The sequence below is a fragment of the Aspergillus stella-maris genome, assembly GCF_047715825.1.
Source record: "Aspergillus stella-maris strain CBS 113639 unplaced genomic scaffold BDV14scaffold_66, whole genome shotgun sequence".
NCBI classification, from domain to species: domain Eukaryota; kingdom Fungi; phylum Ascomycota; class Eurotiomycetes; order Eurotiales; family Aspergillaceae; genus Aspergillus; species Aspergillus stella-maris.
In genome coordinates this window covers 90-20631 of record NW_027396860.1, presented here as the reverse complement: position 1 = coordinate 20631, position 20542 = coordinate 90, and the positions used below count along the sequence as shown (strand labels likewise).

At 50.0% G+C, this 20542-nt stretch overlaps 9 protein-coding genes across 9 annotated transcripts; 5 read left to right on the top strand and 4 right to left on the bottom strand.

Annotated features, from left to right (window-relative positions):
• Window positions 1-460: 460 nt before the first annotated feature.
• On the top strand, window positions 461-2011 carry BDV14DRAFT_203853 (uncharacterized protein; the record flags this gene model as incomplete). Its single annotated transcript, XM_073774386.1, has 1 exon — window positions 461-2011. One exon carries the CDS (start codon window positions 461-463, stop codon window positions 2009-2011), a length of 1551 nt encoding a protein of 516 aa, XP_073624248.1.
• A 764-nt stretch (window positions 2012-2775) lies between these two features.
• Window positions 2776-4276, top strand: BDV14DRAFT_126265 (uncharacterized protein). Its single transcript, XM_073765988.1, has one exon. The coding sequence runs from the start codon at window positions 2993-2995 to the stop codon at window positions 4064-4066; it is 1074 nt and encodes a 357-aa protein (XP_073624247.1). The 5' UTR covers window positions 2776-2992; the 3' UTR covers window positions 4067-4276.
• A 73-nt stretch (window positions 4277-4349) lies between these two features.
• BDV14DRAFT_203851 (uncharacterized protein) lies at window positions 4350-5132 on the bottom strand (the record flags this gene model as incomplete). Its single annotated transcript, XM_073774385.1, has 1 exon — window positions 4350-5132. The coding sequence occupies one exon, from the start codon at window positions 5130-5132 to the stop codon at window positions 4350-4352; it is 783 nt and encodes a 260-aa protein (XP_073624246.1).
• An 881-nt stretch (window positions 5133-6013) lies between these two features.
• On the bottom strand, window positions 6014-7350 carry BDV14DRAFT_203850 (MCT family MFS transporter; the record flags this gene model as incomplete). Its single annotated transcript, XM_073774384.1, has 2 exons — window positions 6014-7118; window positions 7166-7350. 2 exons carry the CDS (start codon window positions 7348-7350, stop codon window positions 6014-6016), a joined length of 1290 nt encoding a protein of 429 aa, XP_073624245.1.
• Window positions 7351-8794: 1444 nt separating this feature from the next.
• Window positions 8795-10080, bottom strand: BDV14DRAFT_126242 (uncharacterized protein). Its single transcript, XM_073765987.1, has one exon. It carries the CDS (start codon window positions 9887-9889, stop codon window positions 9062-9064), a length of 828 nt encoding a protein of 275 aa, XP_073624244.1. The 5' UTR covers window positions 9890-10080; the 3' UTR covers window positions 8795-9061.
• Window positions 10081-12231: 2151 nt separating this feature from the next.
• Window positions 12232-12937, top strand: BDV14DRAFT_180653 (uncharacterized protein). The gene has a single exon (XM_073769947.1). It carries the CDS (start codon window positions 12544-12546, stop codon window positions 12787-12789), a length of 246 nt encoding a protein of 81 aa, XP_073624243.1. The 5' UTR covers window positions 12232-12543; the 3' UTR covers window positions 12790-12937.
• Window positions 12938-13378: 441 nt separating this feature from the next.
• On the top strand, window positions 13379-15119 carry BDV14DRAFT_180651 (Zn(II)2Cys6 transcription factor domain-containing protein). Its single transcript, XM_073769946.1, has 4 exons — window positions 13379-13529; window positions 13586-14041; window positions 14099-14233; window positions 14298-15119. The coding sequence occupies exons 1-4, from the start codon at window positions 13473-13475 to the stop codon at window positions 14970-14972; spliced, it is 1323 nt and encodes a 440-aa protein (XP_073624242.1). The 5' UTR covers window positions 13379-13472; the 3' UTR covers window positions 14973-15119.
• A 14-nt stretch (window positions 15120-15133) lies between these two features.
• On the bottom strand, window positions 15134-16143 carry BDV14DRAFT_203847 (uncharacterized protein; the record flags this gene model as incomplete). Its single annotated transcript, XM_073774383.1, has 2 exons — window positions 15134-15520; window positions 15577-16143. 2 exons carry the CDS (start codon window positions 16141-16143, stop codon window positions 15134-15136), a joined length of 954 nt encoding a protein of 317 aa, XP_073624241.1.
• A 3074-nt stretch (window positions 16144-19217) lies between these two features.
• Window positions 19218-20333, top strand: BDV14DRAFT_180648 (peroxiredoxin). Its single transcript, XM_073769945.1, has 3 exons — window positions 19218-19429; window positions 19481-19662; window positions 19713-20333. The coding sequence occupies exons 1-3, from the start codon at window positions 19264-19266 to the stop codon at window positions 20148-20150; spliced, it is 786 nt and encodes a 261-aa protein (XP_073624240.1). The 5' UTR covers window positions 19218-19263; the 3' UTR covers window positions 20151-20333.
• Window positions 20334-20542: the final 209 nt, after the last annotated feature.

The following is a 20542-nucleotide window of genomic DNA, read 5'->3' as shown; positions in this document are numbered from 1 at the left end:
GGCTCAACAAACACATTCAATCTAAACAATACAATTGAGAGTTTATCCCTGTATACGCACCCAGAGCGAAGCCGAACTTACTATAGCTCATGCTATAATTACGGCATCGAACATTGTCTAGTCTATGCTATTATGCTTTCGCTTGGAAAGGAAGCGCATCCCAAGGAACGATCCTCCAGCAAATGGGAGGAACACAACTTTAATATCAGATGAATCTGCCAATGACCGCGACTGCATCGAAAGTCCGGCTCATGGCCCTGCAGTTCCGCAGAATCCGAGAGCAAGTCCCACACGAACTGGAAGTTCGTTCCTTACAACCGGATAGACCGTCCATGACCTTCGCACCCGGGGACTTTTTCTACTTTCTCCCTCGCTCTCCAAACTCATACTCTACCGTACCACTACCTGGTTTACCACTACGAATACCAAGAAATACATCCCTGCTCTACTATCAGCCGAAATGCCTATTACTGTCGGGACTCCAGCAGAAACCGGAACAGACGAAAAGAGACCATCTTTGCTGGAATCTTTGACCGACTTCAAGAAGCATTACGAAGAAAGCCCGGAGAATATGTTCGAGAATCTCAAGTCAATATGGGATGCCAAAGAATATCGTCTCGAAGGTTGGGAGGAGATTACCAGAACCTCCACCCCAGATGACACGGCAAATCACCAGCCACCCAAAAATCCCGCATCAAGATCAGAAGTTGCCGAGATACGACAAGAGATCGAAACTCTAAGGAATGGTCTGGTTGAACTTCAGATTGAGGGACGACGTTTGCGGATGGACTACACACAGCACCGCCTGCCAGACGTCGATGATTTGACCGACCAGGTAGGGGAGCTGGAGGGGGACGTGCTAGCCCTGAAAAGGGGCCTCGATATGGAACAGGTGCAGAGGACACAGAATGATAAGCGGCAAACTGGAGAGCTTGAAAAAGCGATTGATGACTTCGAAGAGATGTTTAATCTGCTTGAAGTCAAGACAGACGATCTCGATGCGGAAAGAATGCAAAGAGTTGCCGCGGTGTCGGAGCTAAGAGACGAAGTCAAGCAAACGTGCAACAAATTGGAAGCAAGGATTGCAATCCTAGAATCTCAAACAGAGAATCTGGAAATGAAACGAGAGAACAAGACAGTGGAAGCATTACAGCACAGAATTGACGTCGAGGAAACATGCAGTAAAATGCAGCTCGAATTGGGAGAGTTCGCAGTGGAAGTGGTGGACTCTTTTCGAAAGGTAGAAGAGCTGAGAGAGTTTTTGATTGAGAGCCACGATCAGGACAGGTGTGAAATGAGCAACTTGAAAGCCGATATGAAGAAGATGAGGGAGAAGTTTTCGAACATGGACGCAGAAATTGCCAAGAAAGACCTCGCTTTTGAGTGTGATATGACGACGTATGTCAAGAAGCTGATATCGGAGACAATATCCGAGGAACTGAGGAAGCAACAACCTGCGCCTGATGCTAAAGAACCCAAACCTGAAGCCAAACCACAGCGGTCAAACAGGTCAAAGAGGTCAAGGAAGAAGAAGTCACAGAACCAGTCTCAACGGTCGATACTGGATGATACTGTATCTGAGCATGCAGAGGGTTTTGCGCTGGACTTTTCATTGCTCGACAACCCCGATGACATTCCCAAAGGAGGTGCACCTGTGTTGGCAGAAGACACGGCACACTCTTTCAAAGACTTTTGCATCACTTTGGAGAAACAGAAAGCCGAAGAGAAGCACCGAAAGTTATCAGACAGCGCGAATGATAGCTCATCAGATGCTACCTTCTATGACACAAAAGCTGTGCCTGATACGTCTTATCCTCAAGGGGATACCGATAATTCCAGATCCCGACAGAAGAGCCCTGATGAGCAACGCCGAGACAAAATAGCCCGCATCATCAGGAACGCCCGAAAAATCTCGACAAAGCCACACGCAAATACATGGAGAATGCCTCTGACCTCCATTCGAGACATGAAACAGGGAGAAAACCTCAGTGACTATCTGGAAGTTTCATGAAAGTGGCTGCGAACGTACTGCCCGAGATGCAGTGGGGAGACTCCTTGTGGAAAAGATTAACCCCCCAGCTGAGAAACCTGGTCGATCCTACTGAAAGATGGTGCATATGGGGGGGTTTTGACGCTTTTGCTAAGCATTGCTCTGATGTGGAACAATTGGTGAGGTCGCCGTTGACCATCGATTCAAGCTCGAGTCGTGATCCAAGAACCATGAGGTCTATATAGGCCACGAGGGCTTCGTTCTGGCTTCCCATCATTGGTCGTCACTTTCATGGCTAATTTGCTTTTTGCTTTAAAGTGGTAGCTATGGGGTTCTCTAAGTTTCTTGAATGATACGATGATACCGATGGCCTTGCCTTGATCTAGCTATTTCTTTGGACTCAGTGCGCTCAAACCTGAATGCCACTACTTGAATGACTCTACTGCCTTTATTGTATTGCAAGTATTAGGCCCTTGATTATAGATCCCAGATCGCCAAGTATAATATAAACCACCACAACAACCTTCCCAAAAAAGCCCAACCGCGCGCTCAGCGGCACGACCCGAACAAGCACCTCGCCACATATAGGTGGCTGAATAAAAATACCCAAATCCAGGCTGCAGCTTACATATTTCCACAAAGCGTCTTATGAATCCCCGTAAGCAACAAACTACCTACCTAAGGTAAGCTAGCCAAGCCGCCGAGCCCCGATCCGCCCCAGCCCTAAACCACTTCAGGCGTTATCGACCGCTCTCTTCAGCCGCGACGTCACCTCTTTGCTGATCATCTCGTTTCCCTCGTTTACGGTGCTGATGCGCCGCTGGGTGGTGAGATTGGGTGCTTTAAGGTGTCTTGAGTGGGTGTGGTCTGTTCAGTTTGTCAGCCTTGTGAAGTGGGGAGATGGGGTATTTAAGGGTCTGGTCTCCCTTCGGGTTATGGAGGTTTCAATTTGTGATATCAATCATTTGAATTATTACAGTGAGGTTTTAACTGAACTGAAATATGTGCGCCGCTTTTTCTTCGAATAATAAATTCTCTCAGGGTCCGCCTTCGGGGTTTGGGAATGGCTATGGGTACCCTCAACCACCACAAGGGTACGGCCCAGGACCAGGATACGGCTATAACGCTCCTCCACCAAGTTACAACAGCCACTTTCATAACCCATACCCCTCGCCTGCACCATCTCACTCTCCCCAACCACCATTCGGGAGTAACCATCCTTACAACGCACCCCAATCATATCCCAACGAGAAACCGAACATGAACGGATACCAACAAGCTGGCGAAAAAGCCTCATACTACGGGCACCCCATCCCACCACGAAGTCACGGACCGAGCCCTGTTCCTGGTCATGGGCATGGTTACGCTCCTGGACCTGCCCCAGGACCAGGACCAGCAGGACAAGCCCTAGCTCCGCCCATGCACGGCCGCGCCCATTCAAACAGCGCACCCCCCGGCCCACCAATACACCCTCAACAACTCCAACAAGGACCACCACGCTCCCTCCTCCTCCGCCAAAGCCCCAAAACCCACAAAATCATCCTAATCCATCCCTCCGGACAACCGTCCACCGCACCACCACTCTACAGCCTGACCTCCTCCCCGAAGTCCAGCAAAGCAGATTACGTCCTCGCCCGCGGCGCAGACCCCAACGACGCAAGTCAATTAGTGGGAGAAGTAAAATCACACACATTCAGCTCCAAATACGACCTTATCGTCCGCGGCACCCCCTGCACGCTAAAAGAATCAGGAGGCGGGAGTAACTACAACATCGAGATACCTGGGATGGGGAAGTACAAATGGGTGACTGATATGGAGAATCTGAGCTCCAACATGAAACTCACGGATGAGGGAAAGAGTATAACATTTGCGAGGTACGGCAAGTCAAGTGAGAAGAGCAGTGTCGGGACGTGGAAGAAATTTGTTGGTGGGAAGGATCGTGAACTGGTGCTGGATAGACCCGTTAGTGAGTTTTTTACAGAGGTGTTGCTGGTTTCGCTTTATGCGGTTAAGATGGCGAAGGAGGGGGCGCTTGAGGCGGCGGGGGAGATTGTTGGGGCTGTTGCGGGGGCTTGAAGGGGGTTTTCTTCTTTTCTTGGGTTTTCTCTTACTGTGTTTATGTATGGCTTGGGGGTTGGTGTTTGTATCCTCTATCGCGAGTTTGGTTTCTTAGGGCTGGTATTGATTGTCTATGTGAGCGGTGTTAGTTTTCGAGCAGTGATTCTGATTTTCAATAGAGATATTTATCTCTTATAAAATCGATATTGAAGATTGAAAATATTAAAGACTCTTTCTCATTTTCATACTGCTAGTAACTCTTTTAACAATTGCCATTATGATCTCATATTCATACTTGGGCTCACCGATCAGGCGTCATGTCCCTCCAACCAGCAAACGGCTCATACTCCCTCTGATCAAGAATCCTGCCCCCAACGACCGGAATAAAAGTAAACACCACGGCAGGCCGAAACTCCGGTGCTTTGGCCAACTTATCCATAACCCACGGATGATGAGGGTTATAGCGATCCTCATCCGAAAAAAAATCCCTTTGTTCAGACTCGTCGAGCTCGTCTGCGTGCAGGTCGAGCCAAAACCGCTGGACCTGTGCCTTTGTGTTGGTGTGCCAATATTGCCGCTCGCAGTTGGTACATTTGTGTGAGTCCGAGTCTGCGCTATACGAGCCCTTGGGTAGACTGTTCTCGGGGTCCTCGTGGCTGGGGTGGCTGGCGAGGGAACAGAGTTCTGCCATGCGCTGGTCATCGAAGAGGTCGACCATTACGTCGACGGTTGCTTCGTCGGCACGTGGAATGCTTTTGCTCCTTTCTGGGTCCATTTGAAGCTCGAGCCTGATATATCCGATTCGGGAAATCACAAAGATGGTCTTTATACCGTCTAGTTCAGTGAGAAAGCACCACTCTTCTATATATGCCTTCCGGTCCTGAGGGTCGGAGTTGAAAATGCACCAGGGCCAATAGACGCCCACTTCCTGGGTTTTCAATTTGCGTGGTAGAACTCGAGGAGCTATCAGCTTTCTGACCTTCGCAAGGAGAAAGTGGCCATTAAACCTCAGGCTCTCCCCACTTGGTGATCCCTTGTAATAGACAGGACGGTCAGTGGGCATCAAAAAGCCGGCCCCGACCATTTTACCACATAGGGAGTACATCGAGCCTTCCTTTGGCCCGTTGGAAAACCGCCATAAGCTAACCGGACTGCCTCTGGGCATTACAATCTCCCGTGCTTCTCGACAGACATGAGCAAGATGAGGGGTAGGAAATAGAGGACTGCGGGCTCCGAAGTATCTATAGTTTAGATCTTCTATAGACGTCGCATCAAATGCCCGACATGGCACGGCCATCTCCCAGATCATACAGCGGATCTCGAAAGGAAGAGCCATGAACTGAGAAAAACAGTATTGGGCGACGCCCAACGGAAAGGAGGTCTGTAAGCTCTGACCAAGGCGCGATTCAGCTCATTTTCGTGAGTATAAGTCTGCATGATCTCGCCAACGATTGAAGTGGGAGGTGGCAGTGTGGGGGGCGATAGCCGCGGGTAGGTGAAGAACGCATGGTTGGGATTGCCGCACGCTTTAGGGACAGATTGGCGATTTTCTTCCTCAGTACTGCTCATAACAGAATTAGCATCGCTCATGATGAGATTAACCAGAGAAAGTTGAAGAGAGGGCAGACACTACAATGTCTCCCGCCGCCGAATGCCACAAGCCAGTCTTTAAACCGCAGGAAAATCCATAGACAAGTCACCGAAGAAAGAAGTCGAAGAGAGAGGTGGTACCTTGTCGCTTAGCGAAGGGTCTTACACGTATCTTCTTTACAATTCGAAGCCCCAAGGGGATGAAAGAGAAAACAGGTCAGTATGAAAGGAAACAGAACATGCTGTTTCCATTGATTGCAGCGACGTTTTTGAAAGAAACAAATAAGCCATAAAATGCTCTAGCAACGTTATGGCCCACAGGGACCTTTCTCTTCACAGAGAACATGAAAAGCTCGAATGGCATTGGGAATTGGATTAATCCCTTGACAAGATCTTGAATCCACTCATGGGCTTCACTACAAGCAGTACAAAGAGACCTCCAAGAAGCGACGCAGTACCGGCGAATATTGCGACCGCATCATAGCCCATTTTGGTGTCCTCCAAGGTACCGCTGATCGGGGGTCCAATCAGTGACCCAAGTGAGGTCCAGGCCATGCCCATACCCATGTAGGTGCCAATATTCTTCGCGTCCTGGGTGCAGGAGGCTAGGGCAACGGTTCCACCCGAGATGATCGCCCCGGAGAAGAAGCCAAAAAGAGCGGAAAAGACAATGACCCCAGCATTGCCCTCAACGCGCTGCCAGCAGAGCGTCAATATGCCGGTTGTTATTCCAGCGCCCGCAAATGTGTTGAGCTTGCCAAACCTGTCGGACAAAAGCGCTGGAACAATACGGCCAGGAAAAGATGCCGCGTTGAGAATGGCACTGAGATAGAATGCGAGTGTTTGGCTCATCCCTTGCGAAATCCCGTAGGATGGAAGATAGAAGAGCGGTGGATACATTCCTAAGAAGCACAGGAATGCGCCAATCACAAGTGTGGTGTAACCTAGATCCTTGAAAGCGCTCGGCAGGAGGAAATTGCTCTTCCGCGGGGGTACGCGGGCGCGTATCGGAGGACAGGAGACGAGAAGGACAGCGAGAATGAGAAAGGCTTCGATTCGGACAGACCAACCAAAACCAAGGTCAGTCTTTGTGAGCATGCGATTCAAGGCAATTGGGAGTATAACACCACCAATCGATGAGCCGGCAACGGCAATGCCCATAGCGGCACCACGCTTCTTGTTGAAATACTGGGGCGTTGCTGCCAGGGCAGGCGACATGACGAGGCCTTGGGCGACACCGCCGAGAATTCCCTGAGCAAGCATAAACTGATAGAACTCTTTGCACAAGCTTGTCATGAAGATGGTGAAGACAAAGACCACCGCGGGGGGATATATGACCTTGGCGCCATAGCGGTCAAACAGCGGACCGCCAACGAGCGAGGAGCTGAAGATGAAGAATGACTGGATAGATCCGATCCAAGAGACCGCCGAGGAGGAGTTCTCACGAAGCTGGTTGACTCGATAGTATGCCTGGTAGACACTAAAAAGATCAGTGAGGATGGTACAAGTAGGACGAGGTATACCCACCCCCAAGAGTTGACGTAACCCAAGGTACTGAACATGATACCAGCGGTGCCCAAGGCAACGCTCCAGGCTCTCCAGCCACCGTCAGGGTACTCAGGGCGGACCTCCTCCTGCTTTGGTTCGGGGGCGTCTTTCTCGGCCAGAGTCTGGGAGGACTCGGGCATATCGTCGAGCGGCTGAGTTGACATGGTTGAGATGGAAGTGAGGTGGTGGTGATCAGTGGGGAGAGAGGGGCGAGGGAAGGGCATGTTTATAGCAGAGCATGTTGTGGGAGAAAAGAGAGAAGGACAGTGGAAGGAGTGGAAGGACAGGAAGTAACCTGAAAGTCGCCGACTGGAGAGGAAAGAACAACAGTAAAAGTAACACCGCTAACCCCGATGCCTCGGCCCCCTCCCTTCCCAATCAGGACTAACACTATCGAATACGAGCCTCACTCTCTTCTCCTTCTTCCTCTTCTTTGGCCCAATTCCAGCATCTCCAGAATAACGTTAACTTGATGATTCCCCCGATTCCCGTCATCCAGCTGCCATAGGCCCTTGCTTCTCGGATACCAATTTCATCCGTCGTCCGACTGCTCTCATCTTGACCTATAGCTAACAGCCTCACTACACCCAAATATCTTGTCAGATGCTTTGTCCAGATCACTATAGATGGACCACTGTGGCTTGACGCTAAGGCGAATCCTACGTTGTCCCGTGCTCCGGGATAACGTCATGTTACGCAGAAACTCTTCAATGCTGCCTTACGGATCCGCCCTCATACCCACGCACATCTTCGCCAGTGGCTAGGTCTAGAGACAAACAGAATCGGAGAATATTCGAACACGATCGGATTGGTGGACTACACCTGAGAGAATAGGATTAGGCTGAAACCAAGATCTCTCGAGGTGTTAAACTTCGCTGTCGAAGCCAGCTCTTGTCGGACTCGGAGGATGCTTCTGCTCCGTAAACAGCGTCGTGAATACATGTTAAGCAGGAGCTAGTGGAAATATCTTCAAAACACTCCTGTTAGCCTAGCTTACAGATGCAGCCCACATTATCTTCATTTCCACTGAGCGCACATCACCCGTGCATCCTAGAAGAGCACTGGGTTAACCAAAGGCCGAGAGTGGATATGCATCCCGATTAACATGATTCTTCAAGCTCAAATATTAACGATAAGAGGCTTGAAAAAAGCCAGACCAATTGATCTCCGATGGTGGCTGTCCGTGGAAACAACCAAAGTGCTCTAAGACAATTTGACCATGAAACCCATGGGAGACACCAAGAGAATGCTTGATACGATCAAGCTCCAATCGAGCTTGCTTTTGAAGGGATCGCACCGATGATCATAGGTTTATATGTTTGCTACAGACCGGCAACCGCAAAATGACCTTGTGCGTAGTATATCTGGGAACCTAGCTAGTATAGGCACTTTGTTGGACATCATCTACCACATATACCTCGATCCTTAAGTTAGTCTAAGTAGGTGCGTAAAGCCGTAAGCCGCAGAGCGGTACTACCACTTCTAGGTACATATTCACAGCTATACCTACAAAGCCTACTTCTGAACGTACACGGCCAGGACCAGCTATTGCTTCAGCATACCTTATACAAACGGATCACGTAGACCAGACCACAGGTCGGTCAATCATAAAGCTCTTATAATTAGTAAGTTAAAACTAACAAGTCAAGTCAAGTCAGTATCTAGCAATTACCCATAAAACGTAGAACACCCATAAAACGTAGAACATATTCTTCCTGTCCACAGACCACCAAGTCCATTTTCCAACCACGAAAGCAAGTAGTCCCACATACATATCTCAAGATACCAAACTCCGCGCAGTACATCAGGTATTAAAGCCGCCGGCGAGATGCCCGCTCGGCCCCTAGACATACTGGAACATGGATCCTAAGAACACTAGGCGGGTACGCCATCGGACCTTCGCGTACCTCCATCAGAACTAGACGTTTGAGTGGTTTCCCCAGAGCTCGAATCCGGTGTAAACTCTGTCGGAGAAGAACTCTTGAATTCTGCGGCGCGAGAAAAGAAGTTTGGAGGGAACAATGGATGATGGATAGCCTCTATAGCTTGGTCATTCGCACCGTCTTCTTGGAGAGGTCCGGGCTTTTCCATGGGTACATTAACAATGATCTGAGGGTTTTGAGTTTGACCGCGCAGGCGTTGTGATTCCTCTTGTTTGAACTGGTATAGCTCGGTTCCGTTTCCGCAGAAGGTGTCTTGATAGTTCGGTGTATCAGGAGTTGGGAAATATTCTTTTTCGCCCTCATCGATTCCTTCGTTTAAGCATTCATCATTAAGAAAGAGATTGTCTTCAGTCTCCTTTATTGATACGGCGGCTGGAATAGGCGGGTTAATCTTCAGTATCTTATCCTTGAGCAGGTTGCAGGTCTGAAGTTCGCTGATCTTGTCGCTGAAGGTAGCGACCATGGTCTCCCAAAAGAATGGATCGAGATTTGGGTCCTTGCCAAAGTCTTTGACGAAGTTGGCATGGTTGAATACATCTGGACTTTGCTTGAATGCCCCCGCCATTTTGCGCTCGAGGTAGGCAGTGACTCTGTTGCGCTTCATCAGGTCTGGGACGTTGCCGCGCATACGGATCTCCAAGTTCTTGTCGAAGATTTGGATAAACTCATAAGCCAGATTAGCTAGGCCGTGTATACCGTAAGTTACGCTCGCGCTGTATGCTTGGATGCTTCGTCTGAATTCCAGTTCTTGTCTGGTCATGCCTGGTGGCGCATTTGCGGAACATGGCCTTAGAGTCTCGTAGCGCCCGGTATGTAGATAGATCACGACCGTATGGCCAACGTCCTCGTCGACCTTGGGAAACTTGAGTACTAGGTTACGGTTGATTGATCTACACAGACCAGTGGTTTCTTGTTTGATCAGTGGTTTGGGGACGGTATAGATCTCGATGAAGGCCAATCATGACTTTGACCGGGTTGCCTTTGTATCGGCTATAGAGAGAGCATAATGGGTTAGCAAGCTCGTTTTCCGCATGTGAGAGTGCGTGATGCATCACGTACCAAGAATCAGGTTGGGGGTACCCCACCACTTGATGTCGTTCATTGTTCTCTTCATCCGAGTAATCACTGTTGTGAGAAATAGCATCAGGCAAAGCCGATGGTCTGTGGTCGGCCTCGATCGTAAAATTCTGCTTCATCCTGGGAGGATCTAGAAATGGGTATTCCATATCTATATTTGTTTGCGGCATTGCCAGTGTATCTGGTTGAAGCGGGCTGGGCATGCTGCCAAATAGTGGAAAGACGATGTGGGATATGAGAGAAACAGTCTCGAAATAGCATTCAACCACAGCTTGACGATGGGAGAGAAAACTAATTCCACCGTTATGGCAGTCCGGCTTAGGATTGACAGGCGGAATTGAGAGCCGGGAGGATTGGTTGTAATTTCTAGCCCTTTGGCGCACAATCGAATGAAAATTGACCCCCTTCGGAACTCAAGTCCTTGAAGTTTAGAGATCTCCGATACGATTGTCAGTCACCCCAAAATTCCGCAGTATGCACGGTGGATCATGATCCTTCATGGCCGGCGGCTCTCTCTTCGTGTTCCAGTGGCTTGGAGGAAACGATCAGGAAGCCGCATCCATAATGGAAGATGACCATAAAATGCAGGAGCAACCAGGGAGTGTGTTCAGGATGGAAGGTACGATTTGTCATCTGTCTGGTTGCTCCTTTCATGTTCGGCGAGTAGGAAACACATAGGGCTAGAGAGCTCCAGCAGGCGCTAAGACTGAAATGTATTCTGGAGTATCGATTTCCACCCTTGACTATGCAGACAATCGTCCATGCCAGATGAAGAGGTTCAAAGGGGACAGGTAGCGACCCATCTGAAAGGACGGCCAGGTCGAGTAGCGTCATCAATAGGTCATTTGAGAGCCATATTGATATGGAGGTGAACACAATGCGCAGGGCGCTGTGCCAGGCCCACAGAATAGTCTATCCAAATGTGAGAAAGATTAGGATGTTATACGTTGAGAGACTTCCTTCGTAGCTAGAACCTCAAGGACAAATACGACCATGTGAGCGGCATGAGATGCGGCGATACAATGAAATCTAGAGTCGGAAGTCCCCGTACTGCGATGCAGCCACTGGCGACGGATCGTACGGCGCTGAATACTTCAGCTCTAGCCTTATTTATCTTCAGGTGTCCTCATCGGAGGTTTGGCCCAGCATGAAAAAGGGCTATGGAGGCCAGATGGCGCTTGGCGCCCATCGAGCAGATATCTAGTTGCGAGCTAGGACTACAAGGAAGAACGTTCAAGAATAGACTGACCAGAAGGAAAGGCCGGGATGCTGATGCCTTTAGTCACATCGTTAGTGTGTTAGCGTACATCTGTTTCTTCATCAGCGGCCAATCATTGTTGCCGTCTGATGAACGTTCAAGACAAGAGATAGCGGGGTCTATTTATCGAGTCAAATGTAAATCTCCGGCAGTGCAAGTGGCGACCACGTTCCGGCCCTCAGGATACTTCAAGTGAAGACACCCTTGGAGTCTGGCCAATCTTAGCTAAGACGATCGTGAACTGCTCTCCAACATGCCAGGAGAGTGAGGATGACGGGAATTACGGGGAATTATCGCCGCTAGATTTAGCACCAGTAAGCCGTACTGGGTGAAATCAACGGCGGAGGATGAAGGCGGAGGGATGAATAAACTTGAGTCTTAGCTGAGAGTCTTGGTCATCTGCAAGGCGTCCAGCCGCCAGCTCAGTCGTACGGCAGTGACGGCACGGCACAAGATCAAATGATGGGTCTGGCGATGTGATTAGCTGAGACCAGGGAGCCTGGGGCCGCCGATGCTCTGCCTTTGCTGCAGCCTCGATGCTACCGTGCTATTATTGGGTTCCACGCGAGATTGCTCAGTCCTCTGGGTTTGAGACATGTGCCAGAGGGGGGAATTCCAGCACACTAGCCGCTTTGCCAAGCACTGTGCAGAGAAGGAAATACAAGGTTTCTGCGGGGTGACCTCAGTGGCTTGGACCAAGATAACGTGTTTGTCCCAAGACGGGTGTCAAAGGAAACGTGGTTGAGCATTGAGCAACTGCAGACTGCATGGACCGGTGCCAAATTTGGATCGCGCGGGGCCGCGGGGTGACGGACCGGTCGCGAACACTCGCAAAGGGTTGGATTGCAAGGATCTCAGCCTAGTCAACGCGCCCAAGATCCAATCTGGAAGGTCGTCAAGGACACGCCATGTTCCCGTCCACTTCCCGCGTGCCATGCGTACTCTGGGCCTTGGGAAACGCAGGGGCATTCCTGAAACGTGGACTCTGCATTCCATAAAAAGTAAAATGGAATAAGCCGACATTATTGAGTAAACTCAGCCTTGCGAGGCTCCCTCTCTCTGAAGAGACAAGAGAAGCAATGAGCTTCGGCGATGGGGGCAGTGTTCCGCCGACGCACGAGCCAGCAGCACTAATCAAGAAGCGAACTCGACGGATGGCGTGGTGGAGGGATGTTAATTTCTGGCCAACCAGACGGCGTCCCAACGAGCCCCTGAAGATGGCCAGAAGTTGTCAACATCTGTTGGTTTTCTGCTTGGCGGTGCCGATCTCCAGGAAAGGGGCCAACGAGGTTACACAGCCTGACTATCGCTCGCTTGAGCCTTGAAGCATTGTTCAGTATCTGAGACATCTGCCAGCGATACTCTAGCAGATGGGGCCAAAATCGACAGGAAGAACCAAATGTGGATATAAACCCGACTGCTGGCGTCTTGGTGGAGATTGAATCTGGGCACAAGCAAAGATTGGGAAACGGATGATCGCAAATCCTACCATTCTTTGGGTTTTGGCTCGTCGGTGGAGCGTCGATTAAGTGTCGGCACGTCGTCCGGACTCCGGACTCAGCCTCGGGGCGGATTAGATGAATCACACGTCTTGTGCTTTTGTTGGATTTTTCACACTGTGCCTCAGAAGTACGACAGTCTAGGGAGCGTTTCAAGTACGAAGACCGGAGAGTCGGAGATTCGGAAAGTTAGGAACAAGACTCGACAAAGTTTGGCTCTTTGAAGCTGATTGATCGAATTCTACCGTCAGTCAGCGTGGCTTGGAGTAGGCCATGCAGATGGTCAGCGCAGGCAGGCGCAGAGTTGCCGCCAAGTGCACAAATGATGCAACGGCCAAGCTAGTATACGCGAGTCAGTCAATAAGAATCTTAATCGTTAAATGAGTGCCAGGCGCCATCTTATTTTTGTTTAGCTCAGGGATAGCTCCACGGTAATCACTATAAACCGCGATTCCCCCGAAGCTCGTGCGTTGAAGGGTAAAGTAGCCTCAATCCAGAAGTGTCACAGTATGCCGGGCGTGCCGTCGAGTCGAGGTTGCGACGCTTGTCGCCGGCAAAAGAAAAAGGTATCACGTACCGCAGATTCATTCATTCCAAAGACATTCTTACTAAACATGAGTAGTGCGATCAACTCAAACCGGCGTGCACAAGGTGCGCTCGTCTTCAAATACCATGCGTGGGGTCGGGTCAGAGGCGGTTCAAGTTCAAGGAGGGTTACTCCAAAGGCCAAGGCACTATCGTTCTATCGCACACGGCACGTGTTCCCAGCAGCGACACGATAGATATTGCCAGGGAATTTATCGAAGTACTCGAAGTCACCGATATTCGATACGATGTGACGTGGTATGGGCCGTTTCTTGAAAATCTCCCTCGTCGTATGGGGTCCAGCCCTGCTTTGGATGCGGCGATAGGCGCGGTTACTAGTGCTGTGAAAACACTGCGGACGCACCGAAACCACCAAGACGCAATGGGAAAGTATGTAAAGGGTTGGAAGGCTTTAAGGACGTGTCTGAGTGACCCGGAGCAAACAAAGTCAATACACACGGTGTGCGCAATCTACCTAATGATGATTTGCCAGGTCAGTACAAGCCCGTCAGCGAAGCATAACACGATGGATGGCGACTGACCATTACAGAGCTGGGTTGGACGGCCTGACGATCATTTTGCCAATCATGGAGAGGTTCTCGCTCAGATCCTTAACGCAGCGGTTTCGCAGTCGGGGAGAGGTCAATTCGAAGACAATATGATCGTCACTCTCAGTATGCCAGTGGTATGAACACCTTGAGACAGGAGCAGTCTCCTTCTGCGGACAGTAACTTATATCGCGCTCGCAGGTCATGCAAAGTATTATCGATCCCACTACTCCTCTGGGACCCTGGTTTTGGGCAATCGCCAAATCCTACGAACCGAAACGACCAATTCGCAGCACGAGCGGCGGGGGCATTCCAAGCCTCCAGTTCTATGTGATGGCACAAATCACACAATGGCTTCGTGACCCGGGTCTGCATTTGGTTGAAATCCACACCGCTTATAACCAACTCATCGCGGACTGTGTTGTAATGCGCTCGGTGCTGGATAGAATTGTTGACATGGAGATTAGCGGGAGCCCAAATCCATCAGCACGACTCCATACCCGTCCGCAAGCCGCATATTCAATGCTGATCTGTCTCGCTCTTGTGTTGAATCTTATGACGCGAATCTTCGACCCGGCTAGCCTTTCACTAGCTGACGAAGCATCCGATCTGATTAGCGAAACTATCTGGCTGGCTCAGCTTGCGGACCGATACCGGCCTTTTGGAGTGAGTTTCATGCCAGTTTCGCTTGTTATGGCCTGGACAGCGGCAGACGACATGTCAGTGAAGAACCATCTGCAGCACATTCTGGTAGGCTATGAGGCAGATTTCCCAGCAGTGAGATGGGTGCAGACGTGCCACTGGATGCAAAACAAATATGATGACATACGTCGGAGTCAGCTGGAAGCAATCTTTGCAGCAGCGACATGTCAGTGAGTGAGTGAGTGAGTGAGTTGTGTTGGACGACGGAGTTGACGGGTCATGTGCTCTTAGCGATTGCTTCTTTCCTTTCTGCGCTTCAACTGGTCTGAGACCATACAACTGTAATCTATGATACCACAATGAATACACTACTACTACCACTAAACTATTGAAAATTAACCCCCCTCCATGTTCTCAGCAACCTCCTCCAAAAAGTCAGGGATCTTCGCGCGCAGTCGATGCTCAGCCTCAACAACAACCCAACAGCTAAAAATAATCGCCTCCTCAGTCAGATTGCCCGAATGTGCTCCATCAGGATTGATGTCCTTCTCGTTGTCCTTCATGTCGCTTGGAACAGTGCCAGCTGCGTCAACTTGTGCCATCAAGTTTGCGAGTAGGTACCCAAGCTGTTTGAGATCACGATCGGGGCAGTCATAAAGCCTGAGTATCCCCAAAGGCGTCTTGCTCTTATTTGGGGGAATGCCGGTTCTGACTGTCTTTCGCGATGCTACTCGATTCTTCTCAAATGTTGCAATCAGTGCGTGATCGGGAATGCGAACCAGCTACGCAGAGTCAACACATCGGTCAGAGCGACACCAAGAATGATCAAAGCCCTCACCTTCATACTATGTGACCATCCCTTGATGCTTCCCAGAGCCCCCCTAGCGAACATCCTCGTCCCTGTCCAACGATAGCACACGCCCTCGAACTCCCAATCAACACGTCGAGCGAAGAATACAGCCCTTCGCATCCGATACAATACCACCTTGCCTCGCACGGCCTGCTCTTCCTCGACGTCAATTGCCTTCTCTGCCTTGCTAAACCTCTTCCTCCACTTGTTCTTCCTTTCTGCGCTCCGTCTCCGACGTCTTCGATCATCGTTCTCAAGAACCTCCTTCACGCCGTCGCCTATCCATATCCGGAACGAACCCCACATGCCAGATCGACGGGCACGTCCGATTGCAGATGTTTCTGGGTTGTACTTGGGGTTGTCACCACGATAGAATACTGGCTTCCAGCTATCACTGTGTTTGTGTGGGACAGGGTTTGTCACAAAATAGCTTGCAGAAGCAGTATCGGACTCTGAGAATAGTTGTTTTCGGCCTTTGACGCAGCGACGATACAGCCGGAGAGAAAGTTTGGGCACAGGAAGTGTCATTCTATTCTTCTTGTTGGCGGCCTCCATTCTGACAAAAAGTCTGCTCGGGGAGGCCGTTCTTGGGGAAACGAGGCCATATTTATGGCTCCTCGTGTACGAGGGATACCTTTAGGGAGGTGAGGCTTTGAGCGAATCATGACACTGCAGATCCAGCCTATTTGGCGAATACGAGCCTGGCGTCACGAGCCTATCAGGAATGATCTTCGTCGAACACGAACCGCTCGATAAGGACTGCAGTTGGCCTTCAAGCCTCCAAACACCCCAGCGGCGCTGGTATCATGCAAGAAAATGGCAGGTTCTTCGACTTTCCAAGGTAGCCTGGCAAGTGGCCCGGGTCCTGGGGGCGGGGGAGCTCGCCCGAGTCCGAGTCGTCTTGGTGCGTCCACGGTTGTTCATCAGCCTTGTTGCTCGACCATGGGCAGCACGTGTGCTATCCATGTCTACAGTCCAATGAACATGGATGACTACATTATAGAGAAAATCCAAGTCCGCAATCGTAAAAGGAGGCCTCGTGCTCTTCTCCAACGAGGCAATCGCGAACTGGTGGACCCGCCAAATCGCTCTTCTACCGAAATAAGCAGGGACTCTATCGTATAGTATTCATCACCGTTGGTCCTTGTAAAATTTGATCAGAGTTCAATTTTACGTTCATACTCGTGTTCTTGCTTCACATTCCGAACTTCTTTCCATGGTGGCTAACTTTGCTGGTTATATATATCTCAACCACGGTCCCGAATCCTCGAGCCGTTCTGGACATTGCACTCAGTGTTCTAAGAACTAGATGTATTACTTCTATTCATCGAAGTCAATTTCTATATCGATGCGTCGAAAAGAAAGCTTCGCTAATTCAATGGTCAGCTATGATCACAAAAGACAACAACATTTATGAACTACCCAAACAAATGCTGAATCAAGATAAACCTCCCGTCCAACCAACTCCGGAGCCGACCATTATAACCACCCCCGGACTCCCATACCCAATTCCCAAGATTACAGCAAATTTACAAATGTATCGCGTATCCGTGTAGAATCCTCAGAGCCAAGAGCCTACTCACCCTCCAAGTCCTGACAACATTCCCCAACACTAGCCCTCCATGTAGGTATATCCTCAGCAGAAGTGATAAGCGGCTGGGGCTCCCTAGGTGGTGCAAAATCTCCAGAGGCCCAAGGGTCACAGATCCAAGGGTACAATTGAAGCCTTTGAATATATTCGACGTCACCCTTGCCGTCATCAAGCCAGAGACCGTCCCCGTGGATTCTATGCCAGTTAAAAAGGAGGGAAGTAGCGTAGTGAGATTGTCTTTGGGCGGATTTTGTTACGGAGAGGACTGCTGGTCTGTTGTTAGGACTGTTCTTGTGAAGGTGGAGAGGAAGGGAAGACGTACTCGTTGTCTGGCTCGTTTTCTCCGGGCTGGGAGATAGGAAGGAGTTCTATTTCTCGAGCTCGACATTCGTGTCTATGAGTCTGGTCGACAGTAGTAGGAAGTCTGGAATCCTTGCACGCGCAAGGTCATCGAGTCGTCATAGGGCTTGGAGGCATATGGCACCTGATGAAAAGTTTGGCTTATATTAGTGCATATGGCGGTGGGAAGGTGTAGGGACTGTAAAGGTAAATGCCTCGTGGAAAAACATGCTTTCGTGACCAGTGCATAAAGCACTTGCCCAGAAAATGGTCAGATAAGGGTGTAGTTGGGTTACGGCATTGAGTAGCAGGTGATTACTGATCTTGTCATCGACCGAAAGGGCTTTGCGAACGCCTAAATTCGAAGCCCCAGTAATGTACAAGGAACGGAAGGACCAAAAAAGGCACTACACAGCAATAAATCCAATCCCTTCACTGTAGAGCTCAAGAACATGCATTTGTCGAGCGAGTCGTAGAGCTTATGTAGCGGGGCTTGCTCTAGTCCGATTGACGAGGTAGCATCATCAGACACGATTGTCTTTGGAAGAGGAAGTTTTGGAGGGGAGACGTTGCGTCTGGTCAACATTAAGACAGTGACAAAGCCAACAAGAAATTCGTACTCCAAATCTTTGGATATGCAGAACGATAAAAGAATATTGATTGCAAACAATGAGTTCGATGACGCTGAGACTTCGCCTCTAGTCACAAGCGTTAGCCCACACAACACAATCACATGGACGGGGGAGCTCACCGCAGTTTCGTATTACCATCCTGCCTTAGCATAAATGGCTAGTAGTGGGTGCGATCACCTACGTTCACTGCGGCAACCCAGCGGCTGTTGGTCACGATGTCCCAGAAGGCATCTTGTCTCCCCATGGCATGGTCATGCAGCATGTCAGCCTTCTCATTCACTTTCTTGAGTATATCTACCCATTCCAAAGATAGAACATAGGACCAAGCGAGGACTATGTTTGTAAAGTACTCAGACTGAAAAGGCTTCGAGACAATGGGGTTGATGCAGTGCCATGGCGGCTCAGTTTGTATCAGATAGAATCTTGGCCCTGTGTCGCCCAAAAGACGGGAAAGATTGAGGGCCGTCTGACGCTGGCGGCAGTCCGGGTGGGTAGTGCTCTCAATTTCTAAAGAGTGCTCTAGGATGAGTAGGTAATTTCGGTTCTTTGGTGCCTTGAGGCTTTCTGGCGGATCGTAGTAGAAAGGAGGCAGGTCATTCAGCAGGCTGAGGAAAGCATCAAGCAGATAGGTTAAATCCCGTCCATCAAACCCAGATGCTGAGGCTGTCTTGATCCAAAGATGATACTGGAAGGAGCAAATCTCGTTGAACTGCGAAGTTGGCGGACAAATGCCATCACCCGGCTGCCACTCTAAGGTGCCATCACTGTCAGACTTACTGCTACAAGTAGTCTGGGAAGATGGTCCAGCATCTAATACCTCGTCCTCATGGCCGCCAGTGCACTGATAGGAGCCCTGTATGATGCTTGGATGTGGTTGAGACGTGTTGGAAAGCCATGGTCCATGTTGTACTGGGTGTACTTCAGGTAAACATCGCCAAGGCTCCAGCACGAACCAAGTGGGGGGAGAATTACCCACAGGAGGTGGCATCAAAGGCGGTATCAAGGGCGGTCAGAGAAGCTTTGCGGAAGCTGGATTGCGTCAACATTCACCATCCTTCTCTCATCAAGTTTTACCTGCCATTGAGATTTCGTACTGTCTTAGTATCCTCCAGAATGGCCTCTTTCTACCCCCGTACAGCTTTTAGAACCTTGTGCACGCTGTCCAAGGCTGCTCCGTGGACCAAGACCCCCATTTCGGCTCCCCTCGCTCAGCCCCTCCTCCGCCGCTTCGTTAGCAATCTTCCCAAGGAGCAGCCACGTCTGCGTCTCGGCTCGACCGGTTCGTCTGGATAATGAATTTCACGAAGATGGCATACTAACAAGCTTGAAGCTCCCAACTTCAAAGCCCTGACCACCCAAGGCGAGATCGACTTTCACCAATGGATCGGCAACAGCTGGGCTATCCTCTTTTCCCACCCCGCCGACTTCACGCCCGTTTGCACAACTGAACTCGGCGCATTCGCAAAGCTGAAGGGCGAATTCTCTAAGCGCGGTGTTAAGATGATTGGACTGGTATGGGCCTATCGAAAGATTATATGATGATCGTACTGACAGCCAACTAGAGCGCCAACGACCTCGGTTCGCACGACGAATGGATCAAGGACATCAACGAGGTTACCAACAGCGACGTTCAGTTCCCCATTATTGCCGATGCCAAGCGTGAGGTTGCCTTTCTTTATGACATGATTGACGAGTCCGAGCTGGCCAACCTTGCCGAGAAGGGCATTGCTTTCACCATCCGCTCTGTCTTCATTGTCGACCCCGCCAAGAAGATCCGCCTGATGATGAGCTACCCTGCCTCTACTGGCCGCAACTCCGCCGAGGTTCTACGTGTCATCGACTCTCTCCAGACTGCTGACCAAAAGGGAATTGCTACCCCAATCAACTGGCAGGTTGGTGAGGACGTGATTGTCCCGCCCTCCGTGTCCACCGAGGACGCCAAGAAGAAATTCGGCGAAGTTCGCGAGCTCAAGCCCTACTTGCGCTACACCAAGTACTAGACCTGTAATCTAGATAGATGTACCAACACAAAAATATAATTCTTGTACAGCTGGCAGTTAGTGAAGAGTTCTCGGTGAAAAGCCGATCGGCAAAATGTCGTCAGGTTGACTCCATGATCAACATTACTAAGCTACGGCATACTGTTCGAACAAAAGGGCAATAACGTTTTTTTGTGTAAGCGCTAGTATTCTGCCAGCAGAAAGAACTTGATTACGTATGTACATAGCGCTTGCTTTAGTTTTACCAAACAGCTACTAATCCTAAGCACCACGTAGAGGTGCAAGCCATGCCTAGATCTGTACAGAACACGTATGGGTAGGCAGTGCTCGCATAGGGAAACAAAAGGAACTCGTACGTATATTAAAGGACAATCGGGTTGCCCTCCTCCCCC